This window comes from Takifugu rubripes, chromosome 13, assembly GCF_901000725.2.
Source record: "Takifugu rubripes chromosome 13, fTakRub1.2, whole genome shotgun sequence".
Taxonomy (NCBI): domain Eukaryota; kingdom Metazoa; phylum Chordata; class Actinopteri; order Tetraodontiformes; family Tetraodontidae; genus Takifugu; species Takifugu rubripes.
In genome coordinates this window covers 4,455,730-4,478,753 of record NC_042297.1, presented here as the reverse complement: position 1 = coordinate 4,478,753, position 23,024 = coordinate 4,455,730, and the positions used below count along the sequence as shown (strand labels likewise).

The 23,024-nt window shown below is 44.8% G+C and overlaps 1 protein-coding gene across 3 annotated transcripts in view; it reads right to left on the bottom strand.

Moving 5' to 3' along the window:
• Positions 1-23,024, bottom strand: part of ntrk3b (neurotrophic tyrosine kinase, receptor, type 3b) — a 130,266-nt gene that overhangs the window by 37,131 nt on the left and 70,111 nt on the right. Inside the window, exons 8-11 of one of the 3 annotated variants that reach the window (XM_011609523.2) lie at positions 20,044-20,346; positions 19,495-19,509; positions 17,606-17,661; positions 16,339-16,441 (exon numbers count right to left, since the gene is read on the bottom strand). In XM_011609523.2, the coding sequence (XP_011607825.2) occupies positions 16,339-16,441; positions 17,606-17,661; positions 19,495-19,509; positions 20,044-20,346 (477 nt within the window). The remainder of the gene's footprint in view (positions 1-16,338; positions 16,442-17,605; positions 17,662-19,494; positions 19,510-20,043; positions 20,347-23,024) is intronic. The other 2 variants (XM_029846418.1, XM_029846419.1) reach the window with 2 other exon arrangements.

Here is a 23,024-nt window from a genome sequence, read left to right as displayed (position 1 = left end):
CCTTCTGCCACAATGGACTTTTTAGGCGGGAGGACATGACCGAAGCTGCTTTTGGCTCCTCAGTTTACTGTGATCGGCGGCACGGCCTCGGAGGCAACCCTGTGACTGACAGAATGAGAATACAGCTCCTGTTCTGACTCCCAGAGAAAAGACAAGAAGGGAAGATTCTCCAAAGGGCAAACTGCAGGATTAAAGCAGAGGGCTGCCTCCTGCTTACCGTGGATTAGTTACATTACCGATTCCTCTTCAGGTCGGAGGAAGCTGGAGGCACTGAACCGAGAGACAATTACACTAATCAGAGGCAGACAGCCAGGCCTTGACTTCAAATAACGAGCCCATTTGAGACATTATCTCAGCTAAAAAAAGAAGAAGAAAAAAAAAGAGAAGAGAACAACAAGCAGATTTTACTCGAGCGCCAACCCAAAACTGAAACACCGAATGAATCGCGGGATCAATTCTCTGACAGGGGCTGGATTAATATTCAAAGTAGGAAAGTCAATCCTGTGATGATCCAGTAAAGAAAATCCTTCCGGCAATAATTTGCCTAATTTCACACTTACTGAATATCAGGCTCCCAGGACACAAAAAGTAGGGCTGCAACTCTGCCGGAGCGTCTTTTAATGTTCACAGGTGGATTCTCCATCGTTCGCTCTCGTGAAATAACTGATTTTCACAAAACAAAGATTGTCAAGCAGCCAGGAATAATGGAATATTACTGGGATATTCGGTTTGGCCTGATGGACCAGTCCTGGCATTACACAGCGGAGCCTAAAACCATTAGAGTTCCTGCACGTGTATTGGTCAAACAGGCTGGTTTTCCATTTCCAGCAGTGTTGTTTGATTAATTAGAGAGCAGATCCCACAGTCCTAAATTACATTCTGTTTTTAAAGTCCATTTGGATGACATAAATCATCTACACGGGTCAAAAAAACAAACAAACAGCAAAATCGGTTTATTTAACCTGATAATGGGGGGTTGGTTCAGTGAGCACGTGTCATCCACGATCATTTGCAGTCTCACAGTTAGCTGCATCGCAGATGCCTTTCAATTTAGCACGGAGCGTATTAAATTTGCTTAAAATGATGATTATCAATCCTTGGTTGAGTCTTTTTCAGAGTAGGTGACGAGGATGTCGTGTTCCGCGCAGGAGCGCCTGCCTGGGACTCTGAATAACAACGGCGGCTAATAGCTTTTCATGTCCATGATTTGTTGCCCTTGTGTTGATATTTGTGCCTCTATTGAAGAATGAATCAGCAGCATGGAGGCCCAGGCCAATACTGTTCCCCTCCTCCCCTCTCGTCCCTGGACAATTCCCCCCCGACACTCAGAAGACAGCTTTCTGGCCCTCCGCCTCCTCACGCTGTAATGAAGGTCGGATGCTGCTTTTCCGCATTTCTGCCCACATTAGCATCTAACATTAATTGGCACCATTTGCTCAATGGCATCGCTGGCGTTTGTAAATTACTTGTACAATTGTCACTAATTATTGAGCCCGATGAGTGGAATTGGCACAATTGCCCCCCAGTGGAGCGGAAACACAACAGGCGGGAGGGGGATTAAGACTTTGGGGGCAACGAGAGGAGCTGGCTAGCTAAAAAAATACAGTATGTTTATGCTAATGAACAAAGGCTTACAGACAGGCGGCGCTACTGTAGATCTGGCTGCCATGCATGCTTGATGAATTACTGTTGCGTTTTGGCTGCGTCCCCCAGAGAGAAGAATCTTCCACGTTCCCTCTTTGTTTTGCATATCATCTGTACTGGAAAGTTCCACAGAATTGCTCACTGAGAAGCGGGTTGCCAGAGATTTATGTAACACGTCTGCAACAGCCACAGTGCAAAGAGAGAAGCTAAACACACAATGGAGTTTCCATAAAACGATTACTTCTGTAATCACAGCCGGCTAATAAGCCTCAGCTTTGCCTTTCATAAGATGTTGAGGACCTTGTTTTTTTTTTAGCTGCTGTCAGTCGTCACACATTAAACTCTCGTAATCTCATCTGATACAGTTTGAAAGTCCAAGTGAAAGATGTAATACAACTTTGTTTTCACGCGCACAATTAGCCAGCTAACGGAGTCAGTTCACTCCAGGGCTGCTTTGTGCGAAATAAACGGTTTTATGTTTGGTTTCATATTTGCGCCAGAGCGCAGGTGTCCAAACACTTTGAAAGGGATCACGCGCTGAAAGTTGAAATTAAAAATAATAATAATTTGTGTTAGTAGCTGAAGAGTGAAAATATTCTCTTCATTAGCTTTTATATTAGTATCAATATTCTTAATGGCTTTTTCCAAAGGGAAAAGTCAGTCGTTAAAAAATGCAGCACTTATTCTTATACAATATATAAATATGAGACAATATGTGCGAGGCCAGAATATAAACTTGGAAAATGTTGTTCATCCTCTGGCTCAGAAAAACTCCATAAACACAGTCCAGGTTAGCACCAAAGACATCCTCATTGTTATTACGCTGTTATTACTGAAGGAAACATCACAATTGACACCGGAGTGCTGCTCGGGATTGAGCAGGCCGGGTTCTGGATGGGAACTCGTTACCCCGGCTCCACTGGCCAGACGCCGCCACACTCCGGCTTTAAATGGCATCAGTAGTGATACAAAGTGCCTGACGAACAGGCGGCGACAACAGAAGCCGAGGTTCTCTCTGATTATTCAACACACATGAAACAAACAGCCCTGTCGGGTCCTAATGGAACCGACTCACGGTAACCGTGTGGGTGGAGAGCGCAGCGACGGTCCAGGAGCAAACCTGCACGGGGGCTGCAGCAAACACGGCAGCCCACAGCTTATCTGCAGCGGGTGACAGACGTGCACGCCGCACGGGAACATTCGGTTCAAAGGAGTCTAATAACTGAGGATGGAGCAGTTATCGGAGAAAGACTGTTTTGTCTTGTCGGTCCGGCCTCTCAAAGGCCAGACAATTTGCAGTCCAAATGTCAGGTTGGGAAAAGGCAAACATGGCCCGGTGGAAGCAGAGCCGACAGAGACGAAGGCGCAGGTTAAAGACGTGACGTGCCAGCCTTTATCATCCAATTATTCAGCCCCCAAAACCCTCCCAGACTGCAAACAATACATTAGCAGCAACAACGGCCTTCCTGGAATATCAGAAAGATAAATGGTCATCTTCTGCCGAGCATTAATCTTTCATTAAAAATGCTTTGGGTTTTCCTTGTTTTGCTTTTTTTTTTGTCTTTGTGCTGTAGAGGAAATTGGATTTTGCCCTCTGGCACAGCAGCAGGATCAGATTGTGCACTGCAGTCAGGTGGATCTTATCTCAGCCTCAGCACACGTTGCTGCTCCTCTCCCAGTGGAAATAAGCTTCAGTCGACCGTCGACGCAGGAAAAAGGGAGAAGACGTGCGCGCGCATGCACAAATGCAAACTAAAGCAGTATTATTATTATGATTTCCTTCTTGATTAATGTCTGTTTGTTTGCAAACACATGCTGCATTTACCCGCAAATGCATTTTACATGCAGGTGTGTGTGTGTGTGTGTGTGCTGGAATTGTTGATATATAAATCTAAATGATACCAGCCTTACCATGACCCAGAAAGAACTGATTGCTGTGGTTGCCATGAAAATGCTTTTAAATCAGAGCTGGAAGTGATCTTAAATCAAGCACACACACACACACACACACACACACACACACATGTTTTCAACATCCACACCCATGCAGTCAGGCCAATTTATTCCAAAAACAAACAAAAAAAGGCAAAAATCATCATGTAATCTGTGAAGTTGCTGATGCTGTGTTTACTGTATTTTTGCTCCTAATATTTATGTCAAGTGAATTTGATCACGTCTGACCAACCCAACATCAGTCTGAACTGAAAAATAACCCCCCCCCCCCCCCCCCCCCCCCCCCACACAGATGCCTTTGGCTAGAAACGCTACAACAAATAAATTGAAAAATGAAGCTAACTCCGAATGTGGCTGTATATGATGGTCAGAGCAGATTTAGCCCGCAGCACCCCGTGTCTAAATGTAGCTTGGTGGGTTCATCCCAGCTACATTCAACAGTTGCTACGTCAGCCATTAGCCCAAACAGCTGAGACAGTTCCCTGTCATAGCATCCCATTTCCTCTTCTTCCTCTTCTCTTTTGGTCCCCCTTTTCATCCTGCCTTCCGCTTCCTTCCTGCACACGCTCGCCTGCGCTGTAGCAGCATTAGCCTGTTAGCTTGTTTGTTTAGCTCATCATCACCACAGTCCCCTGGGCTACATGGAGTTTATCTCCCTGCCAGTTAGCTGCCACAAAACGCAAACACAGGAGTAAGCCACTTTGCCACGCGGCTGAAACACAATAATACAGCAACAATGCAATATTCCGGCAGCCAGTGGGCTCAGAGACGTCCTCAAAAGACTGATGCTCCACAGGGAGAGCGTTGGTTTATGGAAGGAGGACTGCAGTGTCTCTAGAAGGTCAGCGGTCCATTAAAAAAAAAAAAAAAAAACCCTCGTTCTTATCTTCATGAAATGAAGTATGTATATCTTCATTTAAAGTATTTGACTTTCAAATATTCGCAGGAAAGGAAATGTCACCACAGCAGATAGTAGCTAAAGAGTCCTTCTCCCCGTGGACGTCAGTTGCCTGGAGAAAATAGCTCTGAACGAGTCTGAAGCTGAATGTTTGGACTTTATAACTAAGAGAAACACAGATTGTAATTAAAACTGACCAAAATAATTTATGGCCACACTATATTTTCCTCAAATGTTTTTTGTTTTGGTCTGATTTCTCTTCCAAATGTTAGGAGGCAGCAGAAATATAAGATGATGCCAGTTAATGGGGGAAAAAAAAGAGCTTTAAATTGTAATTAAAACAAAGTGCCTGCCAGGCCTAATGAGCAATCAGTTTTACAGGTTACAACCTTGCACACACACACACACACACACACACACACACACACACACACACGCACACACACACACACACACACACACACACATTTAAAATAGGTACACATTTGCACATTTGTTTAGTTCTTAAATCCTTGTATTTTACCATCTTAGTGGAGCCTTGAGATGGCAGCCTGCTGTTTAAAGCAGGGCTGACTCACTGAAATTAAGGTTCCCTGAAGCAAACTCCTGGACTTTCACTCCTCTCTGTGGTCCAGGGGTCAGGGACAGCAGCAGAGGAGCAGGAGCTGAGAACAGGTTCAGTGTCTGGCTTCAGGACATGTTAGCGCGGTCCTGCTGCCACCTGCTGCTTAATACCACTGGATGAAGATGGTGGAACTCACCAGTAATAAAGCTCAGTCCAGTTTGAAACCCTGAGAGATCTCAAGCGAGGGACATGAGAGAAGTTCAGCTAGCTTTGGGTATAAGAAGATAACGAAACCTTTCCAGGTATAAATGATTGTGGGAAACACAAGATGTTTGTCCAAAAGAGACATTTTGAATATGGCGTATTTGCGCTGTATTTTAGCCTAGTTTAGCTCTAGCTAACCTCAGAGATGTGTCACTCCCGAAAATTGGAACGATGTGGAGAGGGTCCTTCAGGCTCTAGGGCCGTTTGAGCAACACCACAAATGGAAAAACTCGAGCTTTTCTTATTACTTACTTGTTGAGTGTTTTCTGGCTAACTTTTGTGTGAGTGGCGTGTTGTTGTGCGCTGTTAGCTAATCAGTAGCATTCTCATCATCCAGAATTGTTTGTCCAGAAAAGGACGGGTGTGCGAAGGCGCCAATCATAGCTCCCAACACCACGAGTTGATGCAATCGGGCTCCATCAGTCAGCAGCTTGTCAGAAGCATCCCAGCGTTTGCAGCCGTTCAGACTGAAGACACTTCTGGACTCGTTACCAAACGCGAAGCTTTCACCGAGACGGAGCGGATAAAGAAACTTTGTGAGCCAGAACACTGTGACCTGTAAAATTGACGTAATCTGCCGCCTTAGAGGAGCCAATAATGACCTCCCATGGCAGTCTGGCGCGCTCTCTGTCTTCATTTCACACCCGTTTAAAGCAGCACCCCCCCCCCCCCTCCCGATCTTTGGGAAGCAAAGGTGCAAACCCATCTCATCTCCAGTGGCCATGGTCTTACTGGGAAACCAGCACTGGCCACACTGGTCCTCATCATATTCTCTGAAGATACGGCTGAAAGAAGGGTCACCATTGACGTGGTAACCGTAACAACCGTGACTGTCTTCCTGTGTAGCCTCTGTCTATATTGCAATATTGTGTACCAACAGTTATTTTCTGGGGGTTAATGGGGGGGGGTCAGTGAGATGGGACGAGGCCACTGTGAGATGCTGCTAATCCAGTCAGGCGGGATAATTTGTCTTGCCTCAGAAGTGGCAGCGACCGCCGCTCGCCGCTCTTTAATTCATCCAAATGAATTTTCTTTTAATTGTTTTATCCTCAATGCTCACTAACTCCATTAGTCTGGAAAGACGGAGGGAGGGAGAAAGAGGGAGAAGCAGGAGAGTGATGGCGCAGAGATAAGTGGGGAACAGCAGACAGGCAGGCAGACAGACAAGCAGACAGACAGACAGGCAGGCAGACCAAGATGCCGACTGATGTCCGTGTGTCCGTCTTTCTACAAATACTCTATCAAACCTCGTTCAACCGCTCAGACGATACAGGCAGCAACGATTCAGCCATTCAGCTGATTGTTCTGCACGTCTGAAAAAGACGCCGTCGCGCTGATATAAAGTCGGAGCCGCGGAGAATTCAGAACACATGAGGACAGCTGGAACGGTTTGGGACCAGAGAAAACTTGTTCTGCTTCGTTCACGCATCCAGTCTGAGAGTTTCATGTCAATAGTTAAAGTCTTGCATGGGAATCTTCATGAAGATAGTTCCTTTTTGCTCTCCTGGAACTCTAATCCAAAGATTTGCCAAGAGAATATTAAACTATGCATGTTAGCAACTATTTTGTTATAATTAAAGGTATCATTTAAAGGGTTATTACACAGATTAGCTAGATAATGTAGGAGTAACAGAGTATTACAGTGGGATTAGACTGTTTTATTAATGATATTATAAATTACAGACATGTTTGAAATGACTACTGGGGCAGCACTGTTGAAGTTTAATCATTTTAATGCACCGTCATGGTACCGTCTGATCTGTTCCTGCTGTCAGTGTAAAAGCCGCCCGGTCGTCCTCGTCAGCGGAGGAGTGAGCCTGCAGCCCCAGATTCAGCTGTTATATAACTCGAGCTGTTTGCTGGGCTGGTGGCTCAAATTCAGAACCGACTCCTGGTTACACAGATGACTAAAAACAGGGTCAAAAACTTCTCCTCCTCGGCACCACCTTCGGAATGGATGAAAATGTTTGAAGTAAAGAGCTGCACAAAGCTAATAGCAGCCTGGTGCCCCCTCATGACCCTGTCAGAGACTTTGGGGGCTTTTCAGAGTCACTCAGTGAATAAGGAGATGAGCTGCAGCCTGAGATTTAGACTTTGGCTCCGTATCGGCAGGAGAACCCGTTTTTCCACGAGGGAGACGGCAGCCGTCGAGGGGGGGCTGATCTCACCAGAGCAGTTTGCAGCGTTTCCTGTAAAGCCCCCCAACATTAGGGACTCGCTGCACCCTGAACATCCTGACTGGCTGGTTTTACCGTAGGAGCGCGTCCTTATTCGAGTTACCGGATCACAGTAACCTGGACTGAAAAGAGAACCTTCCGAATCTGCTCAGGTCTGAAAGTGTTTCGGAGGAAATAAATGCTGCCCGAGCTGAGTCGTCTGTAATCAAAGGAGAACCGGTCCCTTAATGGCCGTTAAAGCGGAGAACCTCATCAGCGCGGCACTGCCAGGTTCCTTTTTTCAAGGTATTGTGCATATTACAGAAAATATGAGTGTAATGATGGTTTGAAAATTCCTTGAGGGTGTAAAGAACACACTGAAGTGTGATTTTAGATTTTAGAGCTCAGTGGGTTTCTGGTTAATTTCTGCCAAGCTGATAATCTCTGGCATGGGAAAACCCCCCAAATATTTCAATATTTTGTGTGTCTGTATGTGTGTGTGTGTGTGTGTGTGTGTGTGTGTTGAAGCTTAACCCATTAAATAAACTGCCAGACTGGGCTGGGAGAGCTGAATATTGAAGACAGACTGAACGATGGCGTATAGGTAGCGGTTAAACCAGTGGTCCCTAACTATGGCCCGTGGGCCGGAATACGGCCCACCTCCACATTTGGTCCGGCCCCCTGAACAAGAAAGCATTTTAATTTTTTTTTTTCATATATGTGTATTTGTATTTGATAATAAAGTTGGACTTTAGAGACTGCTCATATGAGTCATTTAAGTAAGAGATTCTGCTCCGACAACTAAGCTGAACTTGGACCTGTTAACATTGTGAACGGCACAACAGAAAGTTTATGTTCCATGGCCTTTTTTATGTGAAGAAACCAGAGAGGGTTATGTGGTTATTATTTATTTCCTGACTTTTTGGGGACCCCTGGGTTAAACCAATGTCCGTTATCTGCTGTTATTAAAGATGAAGCGTCATCCGAGGACCTTCACTAGTCATCCAAATGTGCCAACGCAGAGGCCATCCCCGATGCATTGTCACGGTTTTTCGGCTCAGCTGCGGTAAAGATGGCTCGGCCAGTTAAACGGCACCAGTGCGACCCATATTTATAACCATATAAAGCCAAATTCTCCAGCTTGCCACGGTCCAAGAGAAGAGCAAATGGGATATCTTCTAAACAAGTCCCCGTGGGGACAAAGGCAAACTGCTGCAGCAGATTAGAAAGTCAGGAGGAAGGCTGCTTCTCCTTCTCCTACATCTGCACTCTCCCATATCCTGGCAGCTTCCTTGTACATGCTACACAGAACTATTTTTACAACCTCCTAAACCTTTGATAGAAAAGATTTGAAAGGGACCAAACACCCATTCAAAGTGCATCCAACATGACCACTCTGTGGGCCTGGCCTTTTACTGGGACTTACTTTACAATGCATGACACAACACCTCTGCAGAAAGACAGTGAGAGGACAGAGAGCACTTAGCTCTTAGCGGGCTAGTGCTGACAGTTCAAGATAAAGAATGGAAAAAATAGAAATCCTATTTGTACTCGGAACAGCAGACTTAGGTCAGCCTGCACTCTGCATCCGAACGGCCGGGGCGGACTCCCGGGGATGACGCTCATGCAGATTTGATTGAAATAAATAAGTAAAAACCTGTTTTTGTGTTTTCATTCTACATGGAACATGTAAAAATAACAAAACCACCTGGGATGAAGCTGTGGCTGCCACAGACAGCGGTAAACAGCCTTCGAACCCTTCAACGGTTCACTAAAATGCAGCGAGTCTGCAGAGACAAACTGAAAAACGACAGAAATGATGGCAGGTGAGCCTCAACTCCCCAAACCCAGACTTGTTTGTGGGTAGACATGTAAAAAGGACACAAATAAAAGAGGAAAAATGCACTTTCAGCGGCGCCTGTTGTCCCCATCTGTCGCCTGTGTTTAGAAGAATGAATTAGAGCTAATTAAGATGGTTAGTGCTGTAGCTACAGTGCAAAAGGGTAATCACCATTTGTGCAGGAAAAACAAGCAGTGCGTGACCCGTCTCTCCGGAATTGTGCAAGAAAATGAAAACCCTAAATGTAAAAAAAAGGAGTTTTATATCTGGAAAACTATCATTTAAGTATTAAAAGAAAGACATTTCTGTCCCCCCCCCCCCCCCCCCACAGTAATGTAGCAGTTAAATCACCTTGGTTACAAATGCTGCTGGAACATCCGCTAATGGCAAATTAATCAACGCTGTTGTTGTTGTTGTTGTTTTCCTCCCTTTTTCTCATTTTGCCGCCGTCTTTGTGGGTGAACACGGACTTTGTGTGAATTTACACAATCGCTTCTTTGCCTGTAAATTCCCAACAGTAAATTGCAATTTCATTCTCATCTCCCTCTGAACACACAAGCTGACGTCCTTTCATGCACTTACTAATGTTATAATCACCGATTTTATACGTAGGAAAGTCTATCCTTTATTACATAATCTCAAGAGGTGAGGCTTCGTTTTGATCCTGGCCAGGGGTCTGTAGCCTTTGATGGTCAGCTAAACTGAGCATTTTATTCGATTTTTTCAGGACAGAAGCCGTAAACTTCTAAAACAGACAGGTCAGCTCTCCTCAGCTAATCCCATTATCTTCGATGCATCTTCTTTCAATCCAACCTTATTTCAGCTCCAGCTGCAAACAGCTCTCATATCCACCAAAGCTCAGCCTCATAAATCCATGCTGCTTTCCTGTTTCCCAGCATTTTCCTCCAAGTGATGTTTGCATTTATAGAGACTAAATCTATACTATTGATTTTTCATTTCAAAGCAAAACTGTGATTGTATTGTTGAGATTTCCTTTATGTCTGTATAGACACATAAGACCAGAGTGTCCGCCTGACTAGCTGCCTGCAGACGTGTCTGAGCTTGATCTGGCCACAGAAGGCCAAGCAGAGCAGTGATGCACTAAATGTTGCAGTGTGTGTGCATGTGTGTGCGTGTGTGTGCTGATCATCCCTGGTGATCCCCTAGCCTGTTTCAGGTAATGTAGCGGAGACAAAGATAAGTTGCCTTGACACACAGGCCTGGATCACAGAGGCTACAACACAATGCCACAGGGTATGGCTAATGCAAGTGTGTGTGTGTGTGTGTGTGTGTGTATGTGTGTGTGTGTGTGTGCACTTTAGAGGACATCTGTAATTCATCTCCTAAAGACTAATTGGAGCTGGTTATAATTCTAGAGAATGAAGGAAGAATGAAGGAACGAACACATTGGACATTTTACAGGTTCACTTCTCACATCTTGGCTGATCGTTGAGAAAGACCCTGACCTGTTTGAGGTCTCGGAACCCCCCCTGGGAGCTGTCACCGCACAGCTCAACGAATCGATTCAGATCAGGTTTCTTCTTTTTTCTTTTTTTCACTCCCTACGAAAACTGCCTGAGGTTAGACCGGAGCTTGATTTAACTTGTCTCCTTTTGTTGTGCAGAACACACACAGACCTGGGTCAAGTACAGCGGTTTTCACTATACAACAGGGCTACATTCATATTGGCATTTATTTCTGCAGCACATTTTACGCCCAGCAGGAATGATGCCACAGGACCTTCCTGCATATGTCTTCAGCAGTTTTTGCAAATCATTGTCTTTACATTTGCAGCAGATGCAGACTGGCATCGCATTTTATCTAATCCCAAAAATGTGTAGGAGCGGAGACGGCCCAATCTGCTCCATCCCATTTCTATCAGGCAGCTCAGCAGGTAGCAGAGGAGATGACCAAGGAAGACGTCTGTACTCTGCAACACAAGACTTTTATGTTTGTTTCTTTGTTTCTTTTTGCTATTCAGGAACGTCCTAGTCCATTTTGTGTAAATTAAACGAAAAACAGCAATACCATAATAGCTCTAGAACATGTCGGTGGTTGTAATCAGGCTCTACCAAAATGTTCATTCTACTAGCAACGTGAGGGCATTTTGTCCGGACCACACAACTTCAAAGGGCTGTTTGAGGGTCACAACATTACACACGGTTCGAAAACATCCATCATGTCAAGGATGACTGCATCAATCATCAATAATTTTTGGCTCGCTAGCTAGAGGGTTGGACTTAAATACACGTGCACAATCTGCTCATCTTGGCCCACAGGTGGGATGAAAAACTATCTTATATCCGACCCTGATATCACAATGGTTCAGCATTTTGGAGTCAGCGATTCACTTCACTCAGCAGTTTGACTCTCAGAACTTTAACAGGGTTAAAGGTCAAGGGACAGATTCCTTCCAGGTGCATTCTGCATGTTCCAAACGTGAGTACCGTATTTTCCCGACTATAAGTCACACTTTTTTTCATAGTTTGTCAGGGGGTGCAACTTGTACTCCGGAGCGATTTATATGTTAAATAAATACATTATTACAGAATTTCACATGTTCGTTAGTTTCACACTGACAACCACAAGAGGGTCATGTAGCTGAATTTGTTACGTTAGCATACTGTAACCCTATTGCTAATCCATGCTAATGGATGGCTAATTGCCTTTCAAGATGAAATGCATGTTCTTGGTCTCGGATTTTATCAAATAAATTTTCCCCCAAAATGCGACTTATAGTCCAGTGCGACTTATATATCTGTTTTTCTTCTTTATTATGCATTTTCTGGCTAGTGCGACTTAAACTCCGGAGCGACGTATAGTCCAGAAAATACGGTAGTTACCATGCAACCATCAAAAAAAGTATAATTACTAGGTTATGGTAGTCAACATGTGATTAGCCATAGCTGATCGGAGATGTGCAGATGACTTTGTATGATTTATCTCTCTTGTTTTCCTGCCATCCGTGTTTATTTTGCGTTCCGACACTTCCACGCAACCTGGAGGAGGAGCCTGGGAAACGGTGACCACATCCAAGGAAGGCAGGAGACTTGCAAATGAGCCACTCCCGTCTGTAGTGGCACGTCAGCCGCGTCTCTGAAAAGAGCGTCGAGGGCCTATCTTAGCAACACTGACAGCGCTTTCTATTGGTCGAGAGATCCCTAGTGTCATAGCAACATTGACACAGCAATGTAACGGTGTCTTGTTGCTCAAAGCTCGTTGACACTGCTTAAAACAGGACACAACATTTAATTACAAAATAATGGATGACTTGATATTTTATGAGACTTCTGTCATAGAAACAACAACAATAATAATATTTTCCTGCAATTGTTGCTCGCTATAGTTTTTATGTGTGTGGTGTGAATATGAACGGCAGCTCTGCAAACAAACGGAGACACATCGAATCATCCAAATCTCAAGTGAGTCGCAAACAAAAAACTGGCCCAAAAAATCTGTTTTGTTCAACAATAATTAAAGACAAATCATTGCTCGTGGGAATAGGCAAAGGAAGAAAAAAAAAAATCCCCAAAACTTCTCTTGAAAACTTGTAGACCTACATCAATCTCAAAATCAATGGTTCCTCCCCAAATGCGTCTGTGAAAGAATGACTGATCCCTACCAACAGTGTCACTTCCTGCTGACGCCCATCTGTCTCCGACTGACTGTACATACATTCTCAGTCCCGGCTCTGCTGTGAAAGCCTAAAAATAGCAGCCGTATCATCTGTGTCTAATATAAACACACAACAGCTGTCAACGACGATTGTGGATAAACCCGTGAAATGCACAAGGTGCCACCAAGGGGGTCTTTTAAAGGCGCCGACTGTTTTTGGGGTCACGGGGAGGCTGCTGGAGCCTGTCCCAGCTACAAGGGTAACTCGGCAGTGCTCTGAAGCTGTTCTGGCACCTCCTCGTACTACAAAACACCTTCCCTCTTGTCAGCCCATTTAAGTCAGAGTGAGCTACTTTGTCCACTCTTCTGGACAGAGATCTCAGATATTGTCCCTGGGATCTGCTGGGATCACCCGCCCAGATTGAGGGGGTCACAGCCCCAAGCGGTCCGATGACCACGGGGATCACCATTGTCTTCACTCCTCTCATCTTCTCAGTCCCTCGGATTTCTCCAGGCTGTCCTGTTCCTTCTTCATGACGCTGCTGTAATTGGGAGCTGCCACATCTGTTTCTGCAGCATTCTTGTCCCTTTTGGCCACCACCACAGTGTCCAGCTTTATCTGGGAGTCTCACAGGATCTTACCACTGTCATCCTCAGACACATTTGGAGGTGTCCCACTTTCACCTCGGAGTTTCTAGTCCAAACTTGGTCCAGACATCCATCATCAGCCTTGTATGTACTGCGTGGTCTTTCAAAAATCAATGGAGCTTTTAACCCCAAGACTTCTGGTGCACAGAAAGTGATAAGAAGTCGGATAAAGCACGTAGAATTGCACGAGCACCACAGATAAAGTGATACTCCATAGGAACAAAACATGATAGGGAGACGCTTTGTACTAATGATCGGGGCAGCACCTTTTTCTAAAGAACACTATTGATTCTCTGCCGACATAAAAATCTGTGTGAGAGACGCTTCAGAAACCCACCGTGTGAATCACCACGTGAAAGATGAGCCCGCTCAAAGATGCTTTCGCTGGGAGGTAAAATGGTAACATATTGATCAGAACAACAGAGTCTATTTTGCTGAACACACAAACAGCAGCAGACACAGTAGCTTTCATTACAAAACAAAACACAATTACCAACACATTTAAGGAGAGAGGTGCACACACACACACACACACCACACACACTTCAACCACAGAAAATGAAAGAAAAACTTTTTATTGGTGCCCCAAAACGGCCGGTGATCAAACTCCAACAGCCAAAAGAGCCACAGAGATTTAGTGCAGTGAAAATCCATTATGGCTCCATCCAAAGGTAATGACTTCTTCTGCCCTTCCAGCTGATTCTCCACAATGAAAAGGATCAAAACACACACGCGCGCACGGACACACATGCACACACAGTGCAAATCAAGCTTGAGTAGAGCAGCAGAAAGTCATGTGCCGCTCTGCTCGCTCTTTAGGTCTTTTATACCTTCAGTCACTCTCAATGACAGTAAATAGCTTTTTCATTCAAACTCGGCTAAAGGCTACGTTACCGTATAGCTATATACCATTTTTACACAAGGACCTGTCCTGAAATAACAGAATGGCTCAACTGGGTACTTTGCTCCATATTTTCATATCCGTTTGTTGTGTTGCTACTGTAATTTATGAAACTATCACAGTGAACGAGGCAGCTAAACTCAAATTATGAAGCGGAGCTGGGAGAAATGCAAACGAGCTGCGTTGCGGTGGAGTGAAAAATGTTGAGGGAGCCCTGAGCGTAACGCAGACCATCTTAAAAGATTGCAAGAAGCAATGGGGCAGAGTGCAGAAGCCCGAGAATATAATTTTTAGAAAGCATCCTATGGTGTCCAAGTGGAATTAGGACTTTACCATCAAGTGTGATAAAATAGGCCCTCCGATGCTCCCACACAGGAAACACTGAAACCATATTTCAGGCAAGAGTGAAAATTACACAAACAATAACAGGGAAGAGACTGCTAAATCACGACAGAGCCCGAGCGCTTCCTCTTCGAAGCAGCTGCTCTGACCGAGAATGCTCCGTTTTTAACACGTGAGCCTTCCCGGTTAGGACTACAGTCTCCTCCGCTGGATGCATTAGTGGGACCGGGACATTTCTTTCTGAATAGTTTCACAAACATTAAGCTAAAAGTCAACATCAGTTTTGCATTTTTGTTCCAAATGCAGAAGTTAAAATAAATGTAGGGATTGAAATCCCAGTCATTAAAGGTCATTAAAGGTCATAGCTTTTATTCAACATTAAATAATAGGCTGGTTTACTGAAGATGGACACATAGATTTCCTGTTTGTAACCAGTCCACAGGTGACGCCTGCTGAACACAATCATGGGCAGATTCCTAAAAATAACGGGAGGGTTCGCCAGTTCCTGCCTGTTCCTGCCTGTTTCTGTCTGGTTTTGCTTGGTGGAAGATCAGTGTGCCAGCGCTGCTTCACCTCATGACCTGTCATGACTGAACAAACACATCTGGAAGCCTCATTAACCATGAAACTCATCCTTTATTAAAGCCAGCTTTAGGTCAATGCAATAATTGACAACCCTTTAATAACTACAACAGAGGCTTTGTTGCTGAGGTAAGTAAGCAGCCCTAATCCTGTAAAGTAGCTCATTAATGAATGGCAGAGGCTAATGCTCCTCTGCACCATGCTACAGTAGGAAATAAAGAACATACATGGTTGGAGTGCTGTGTCAGGGTGGAGTTCTGTTGGAGCCGTCTCAAATTCAACAAAGAGAAGAAGAAAACTGCAGTTTCTTTACAGCAACACTCCATTCTGAGGCGCGCAGCACTGAGCAGATGCTGCCGCTCAGCCTGCCAGCTGATAAGAGCAGCGCTTGGGTATGCAAACACTTGGTCCCGTACCAAAAGACTGGAGCCAAATGTTATCCTCTCCGCTCACCTCTCACTGTCACAGATCAGAGCTGCAGCGGCTGTCACCTCTTCAACGCTGGTATGCCGGAGAACAGAGCAAAAACCTACAGCCGGAATGAAACCGAAACTCGGCACACACAATGCCACATTAATCCTATTGAATTCCCTGTCGTGATCGACAAGCCCGAGTCCCCTAATTAATTTGGGCTCCTCGACACCGGTGAGTGTGATTGCAGATCTGTGGCCTGTGTAGCAACACTCAATATGGGCACTACAATATTGAAGACAATGAGAAAAGCTCCTTTCTCAACATGTAATGTTAAATATCATTGGCTGTATGTCCTGCAGACATTTGTTGCTGAATAAATAAAAGTGTAAAGGATTTTAGCAGGAAGGAAGGGGGGGACGATACACACCGTGACAAATCTAGCAGAAAGGCAAAAACCCAAAGAAAGTCAAATGTGTCTGTGGTGTTCCGCCTGTATGGCAATCAACAGAGACTTACCTTTCATACCGAATTTGGAGCGGCGGCCGTATTTGTTGATAAGAACAAAAAGGACGAGGAGGAGGATGCAAGCGAAGCCTGCCAAGCCCACAGCAATGGAAACCTGGGAGAAAAGAAGTGTAGAGTCAGGCTCAAGCTTCAGTCACGTTATAATTCCATCCAGCCTCCCCATCACCTTTAAATACACAGAATCAGAGCAGTCTCAAAATACAAAAACCTGTCTCAGCTGTCATTTATTCCAGGTCACAGATTATAGTTAAAAGACGTTCCCCATCAGCAGAGCTTAGATCCACCATGTCGAATTTCTGAGTCTCAACCCTGGTTCCCATTTTCAACTGTTTAGAAACTGATGTCTGATTCGATTAGTCCTAATTTCAAACTATTACTATCATCGTCATCAAAATATTTGGTTTCAGCTCCAGGTTACCATCACCACAAACACCTTTCTCTTTGTCTATTCCATCGGAGGGAACAAAGCAAAACCTCAGTTGAAATAGCAGTAAAAGCAATCAAAATAGGGTGCATCCAATGGTTTACCCACATTTGCTTATTTATTTACCATTGCAATGGCACGAGCATGTTCATTTTCCAAAATGAAGATACAAAGCTTCAAATAAGAATTTGTCAAGTGTGCATTTTACTGCTTCCTATTCCGTGTATTCAAGAGCAGTGTTTCTGTGCAAAATGTTAAATTAGAAGGTTAAAGCCAAATATTTTATCAGGCCTGCCTCATTGTTTTCAATATCCTGAAATATTTCGGTGCAATGGCCACATTTCACTGTAGTTGTTGGCAGGTGGCATAGGTGTAATTCTACAGCGATGTTGGCTCACCTCCACTTGGACATCTGACTGGGCCATGCCAGCGAGTAAATATACCCAACAAGGGAACTGGAATGCTCACACTTGACAGACTGCAAAGGTATTATTAATGTCATTCTTAATCCTGTGCTTTTTTAGAAATGACAAGTCAAAATGCAGTAAATGTCATTTCAGACTCATTAAACACGGCAGCTTCACGGTATTTGTGCAGTAATCAAGCTGCGGAATACACAGTTGAGAGGACATCGGCATCGCTCAGTCCAAGCACACACACACACACACACACATACACACACAAGTTTCAGCCTGTGATGTGGCTTTTGGTGCATCGTGAAATTTGTTTCTGCACATAGTGGAAACTGTGCAAAAGCACAGATGAGCAACTGTGGATTCTGAAGGTAGGACTATTTACAGATGTGTCGGCCACATCATTAAGGAAAAAACTCACCCCGAACGTGTCCTCGTGTGTTCGCCCCGTCTCACCATCTGTCGGTGCCGTAGTCACTGCAAAACAAAACACAACAGAAAAACCCATCAGAGAGTCTCCCCAGAACCAAACAGTGTCATTAAGGTGTCCCGATGAACCACAAAACAGTCTCCTTTGGTAAAAAGTATTTCTTTCCACAGATGAACTGTTGATGATAGTACTGTCCTTCACAGGAAGCAAAAGGAAGTCAGCTTGTGTCCGTGAACAGAGCTGTAGCTGGGACGCTGTCATCGGCCAGGAGAACAAGGTTGATAAAAGAATAAGCCACAAACAAAAACACAAGTTTCAGGTAAGGGGAAAAAAAAGGGTCTGATCCATGTTGCACAAATGCATGCTGTATGTCTCTATATGTCGAAAAACCATCTAACTTCCAAATCTACAAATGCAGGAAAGTCGCAAAGCAGCAGGAATGTCAATGTCTTGGAATTGTTCTCCCAAAAAAAAATTCCTGTTATTAGGACACAACATGTGAGCACAAGCACACTTTTGGCAGAGGTCTAGAGGACGGACGGGTCTCACAGCCATGAAACCAAATGAGCTAGTGTCGGGAAAACTCCAGTCAGGCGCCTCCAGCCAGGACATCAGAGAGTAATTGTTGGCAAATTAATGGCCACATGGCAGAGCGGCCGCCACTGGCTCAGACACGCATCACACTGCTCTGTGTGTGTATTTGTGTGCTAATGCTAATCTGTGTGCCTCTCCTCCAGCCCTCATCCCTCTCTCCACCCTCTCCCCTTAGCGGTGGGGAGTATCAGTCAGCCTGTCAGTCTTGTTTCTACGCCCGAATTCCCTCGCACACAGCTGCTGTTATGTTTGTAACCCAACCACCTCGCCCTCACCTGCAAGCTGCCACGGGCCCTGTGAGTGTGTGCATGTGCGGCTACGTGAAATCACCGCTCGCTATGGGCCCATTTATCTCCATTCTGTGTCCGTGCTGCAGCTTTATAATCCTGATTTGAATGAATGGCTATATATGGAGACGAAGAGAACTGTGATGAAGGTCAAAGATTCCAACGGCATCCTTTATTAATGTCACCCTCACAGCCAGCGTCAGAGAGCTTTGTGGGAACAGTCTTCGCAGACCAGCTGAAGCCGTCACAGCCGGCAGAGTGTAGCGCCGTACTAATGCATCAGCCAGCGTAATGGCAACACTTGAAAGACGAAAAGTCTCTATTAGCAAATGAAAATAATAACCTCCCTCGTTGCTTTTTTTTAAACTACATTTTTGGATTCTCTGCTCATTGAAGAGCTTAAAATAAACCTGGAAATAGTGAAACAGCAAAGTTTTCATTGGGAAATTTTCAGAAGGCAGTGTGAGCTGTAACAGCTCCATATTTTATAATGATGAGACGTTTAGGAGAACGGAAACAGCCCATAGAGCACCATCGTTCCACAGTCTGCTGCAGTTCCAGCACCAACAGACTGCATGACTGGATTCATTAAGACTTAATCCCGCAGGAAGATGCTCTATACGTAGCTTTGCTGTTCACATACGGTTACGTGATGTTATTTTTGTGTGTTTGTTTGTGACAATAACAACATTTGATGCTTTCCTCCAGTGTGACCGGATCACACTTACCTACACACCTTCACCTGATTTTTCAACACCACGATGAGAGCACAGAAAAAGTCTTTGGCAAATACAAAACATGTGAATAAACGCACACCCGTTGCATCTTTGCTACAACTGTTTATACCGACAAAGTGAACAAATTTCTCCATGGCTTTCCTCTTCGGTGTGTGTGTGTGTGTGTGTGTGCATGCATAAGTACCAAATAAACAGCTACTAAGGGATGTAGCGAAGAACTGAAAGAATCAGCAGGGTTAAAGTTTAAAACAGAAACACTCACCTATTTCCACTGTGTCTGCAAAAGAGAAGACAGAGAAAGCCACGCTGTGTCAATAAATGGACTGGCAGTATTAACCTCGGAATATTGACCATGGGGAGAAATTTGCCAGTCTTTGTGGGTTTACCCCCCTCCCTGTGAACTGGGAATGAACTACCGATGAACAATCTACCTGACTGAACTGTGGATGAACCCTGGCTGCCGTCCAGACAGCAGGGATCAGCTCCCCATCTGAACCAGGAAGAGGAGCTTTTAATGAATTCTCCTAATAGTTTATCCACCTTAGACAGAACCTGAGGTCCGTACGGGCCAAACCGGTTGACTGACTGCTGCAATTTTGATGTCAGAAAGTAGACCGAGCGTTCTCTGGTGGGAGTTTGGGAGTTAAAGGTGATGCTGTCTGCTGGGGTGTCTGGGATGCTTAAGTGGAACTCTTGGACAGTAAAAATGACATTACCTTTAAATCTACTCTAAATTGAGATTACTGACAAATCACTGCTGTTAATATTAACCTGAAGAGGCTATGGATTAAGGCATGATTTGTCCACTCACCTTCATCGATATCAGGAGCCATGAGGAAGTGACCGTACACTGTCTTTGTGACTGTTCCCAGTGGGTTGCTGGCCTCCAGAGTGTAGTTGCCATTGTTGATGTGCGTAGGGGTCTGGAAGGTCAGGCAGCCCTCCAGATAGTCTTGGTAGAAGTCCATCTCAGTTCGAATGTAGTCATTCTGCTGAATCTCCTTCTGCTGGTGGAACCAACGCAGCTTAGGATGTGGGTAACCCCGCACGGTGAACTCGATGCAGGTGTCATGGCGCTGCTCGGGCTCAGCCAGTCTCAAGATGACTGGAGGAACTGGGAGAAGAGCGAGGAGATAAAGACTGCTTTACACAGGGGACAGTCTACTGCGTTTGTAAGACATTTAACCTCTCTTAAATGAGAAGAGAAGACCCAAAAACTACAAGCATCTGCTCTGTGGATTCCATATTTCATAAGAATTTGTGAAGAAATTTGAAGACACGTGTTGGACCTTTATGTGGGCTTCTTACACTTTGTTCATATAGGGTAAGTTAAACCTTTAGAGGAAAAGAATGGGACATATCTGCTTAAAAGAACCTTATCAACACCATATTCCTCCAGAATCGGAATTCTTCAAAACCACCAAGCCAAACTTTGAATAAACAATTCATGCACTGATTTCTCTCGGCAGCGAGTCTGTCCTGCAGCCAGTTCAGGAGGAAACTTCACACCTTGATAGGTGGGAAAGTCTTTGAATCCAATCTATCATCCCCCAATTTGTCACTTCACGTTTTGTGTTTGTTTTGTAGTTGAGACCAGTCATCCAGTCAACTCTCCAGGACTGGACTCTGGTAAAACTGCCCTTTCTGGACGAGATTTGACTTGATTCTTTACTGCTTGATAGTCAAAATGTAAACGTAAAAAAGGAAATCCCACTCAAGTGCAGATGATCATCATCCAGAAGATAGATTTGTACACAAGAAAATACCACGTGTCATTTAAAAGTGTCCTTTAAATTGCGTTCTTCCGGAGTTTCTCTAGTCTAAGCTAGGAAAAATAATGTCACCTCTTGTTTACCGATAATTTGATAGTTTTTTTTTTTGTGAACATCGTCTATACCTCCATTGCTAGTTTTAAGATCAGACTTAAAACCTACCTCTTTGAAAAAGCTTATTGTTGTTAATTCTGTAGTTCCAGTTACTATCATAGATAGAAAAATTATCATACTTAGGGGGTCGTCTAATCGTTAGGTCACATCTTAGCTATGCTGTTATAGGCCGAGGCTGCCGGGGTCCAGAAACATGATCACCTGACAGGCCTCTGTCACCCCACTGGGTCATGGTTTCCTCTCCTTTCCTCTCCTTTCCTCCTCCTCATCAAGCAGACTAGTTATGCTGATTCCTGTGTAGTTTTTCTGCCCCCCCCCCCCTCCCCTCTTTGTTTATTTACAGGTATCGCCGCCTTTCGGAGCTGCATGATGACCTCCGGCCCCGCTGACCCTTTGTATAGTGTATTTTTGTGTGTGTTTCTGTGGTCTGTGCCTCTCCTCTCCTCTCCTCTCCTCTCCTCTCCTCTCCTCTCCTCTCCTCTCCTCTCCTCTCCTCTCCTCTCCTCTCCTCTCTACCCAGCCGGCCATCAGCAGGAGGGTCCCCCTACATGAGCCTGGTCCTGCTCAAGGTTTCTTCCTGTTAAAGGGGAGTTTTTCCTTGCCGCTGTTGCTTGTCTGGGGTTAGGCCCTAGGATTCTGGAAAGCACCTCGAAACAATGTTGATTGTATAAGACGCTATATAAATAAAGATTTATTTGATTTGATTTAATTTGATACCGCCAAAGAAGACACTAATTCTAACTGTCTTCTATGGTGGTGAACATCTATGAGAATATTCAGAGGCTGGCAGCCATTTGTAATCTATGATCACCTATTAGCTACTGGTCCCACACTTGCCCTACTCAAACGTATGAACCTTTGCCAGATATAATCAAACACAATTACAGCGCTGTGGACTGCGATTGCGGCTGGTTGTGTACTACTGGATGGCTTGTGTTTAACAATAATTCTGTTAGAAAAGATGAATTAAGCCTTTATTCGTGCTTGAAAGCTGTCATTTTTCAGAAACTGCTTGAGCGATATTGTCCCTGCCAGACAATAGTGACAATAAAGTCATTCAGTTCAACTAAAAAGCTGAGGCACGTGCATGTGTGAGAGCAGTGGTGTGGAGGTGTGCACTGAGCTGTGGATTCTGAGCTGCAGAAGAAAGAAGGGAGACAAAAAGAAGATGAGGGAGGACGATTGGCCCATAGTGAGGGAGGTGTGTATCTGCAGCCTAAAGACAGAGGAAAAAGATTGAAGTTCTGTCACTGATGGACAGTTGGGGACAGATCCATTTTCCCCACAGCGCTGCTGTCAGCCCAGTCTCACTCAACACAATACACATCAGCGCGCGGCACCGTCGGCACGACCGCGTCCTCATGCCGCACACGCACACGCCAGGTTTTGATAAATACATCCGCTCGATCACAAAGAACACGGAAAACAAAAGCACGTTGGGTAATGTTATCTTGCGCCAACACTCGCGGCCCGTTTCAAACACCGTGTTCTGACCTGACTCCAGACATGACATCAGCGCCAGCAGTGGCAGGTCAGGCGACACATCCCTCCGGACTGGCCCCAGATGTGGAACTCAAACCATTTGTTCTAAAACCAAGCGCGTTCTCTTGTTCCTGAGCAGCTCCAGTCAAGCGGAAGGGCAGAGCGTCAGCGGCCCGAATACTGCCGAATCAGCATCTCTCTGAGCCTAAACTGGGAGATATTCTACAGTCTTGAAGTTTCGGTTTTCGCCCCATAGCTCCGTTGAATTAAATCAGCAATTACATCAGCCTCCACTTCCCAAAACACGCAGATTAGTTTCAGACATTACCCCAGAATGTGCAGATCGAAGAATATGCCGATAGATTTTAAATTCCACTCACTGAAATAATGGCACTCAAATCTAAATGTACACACATTCATGAGT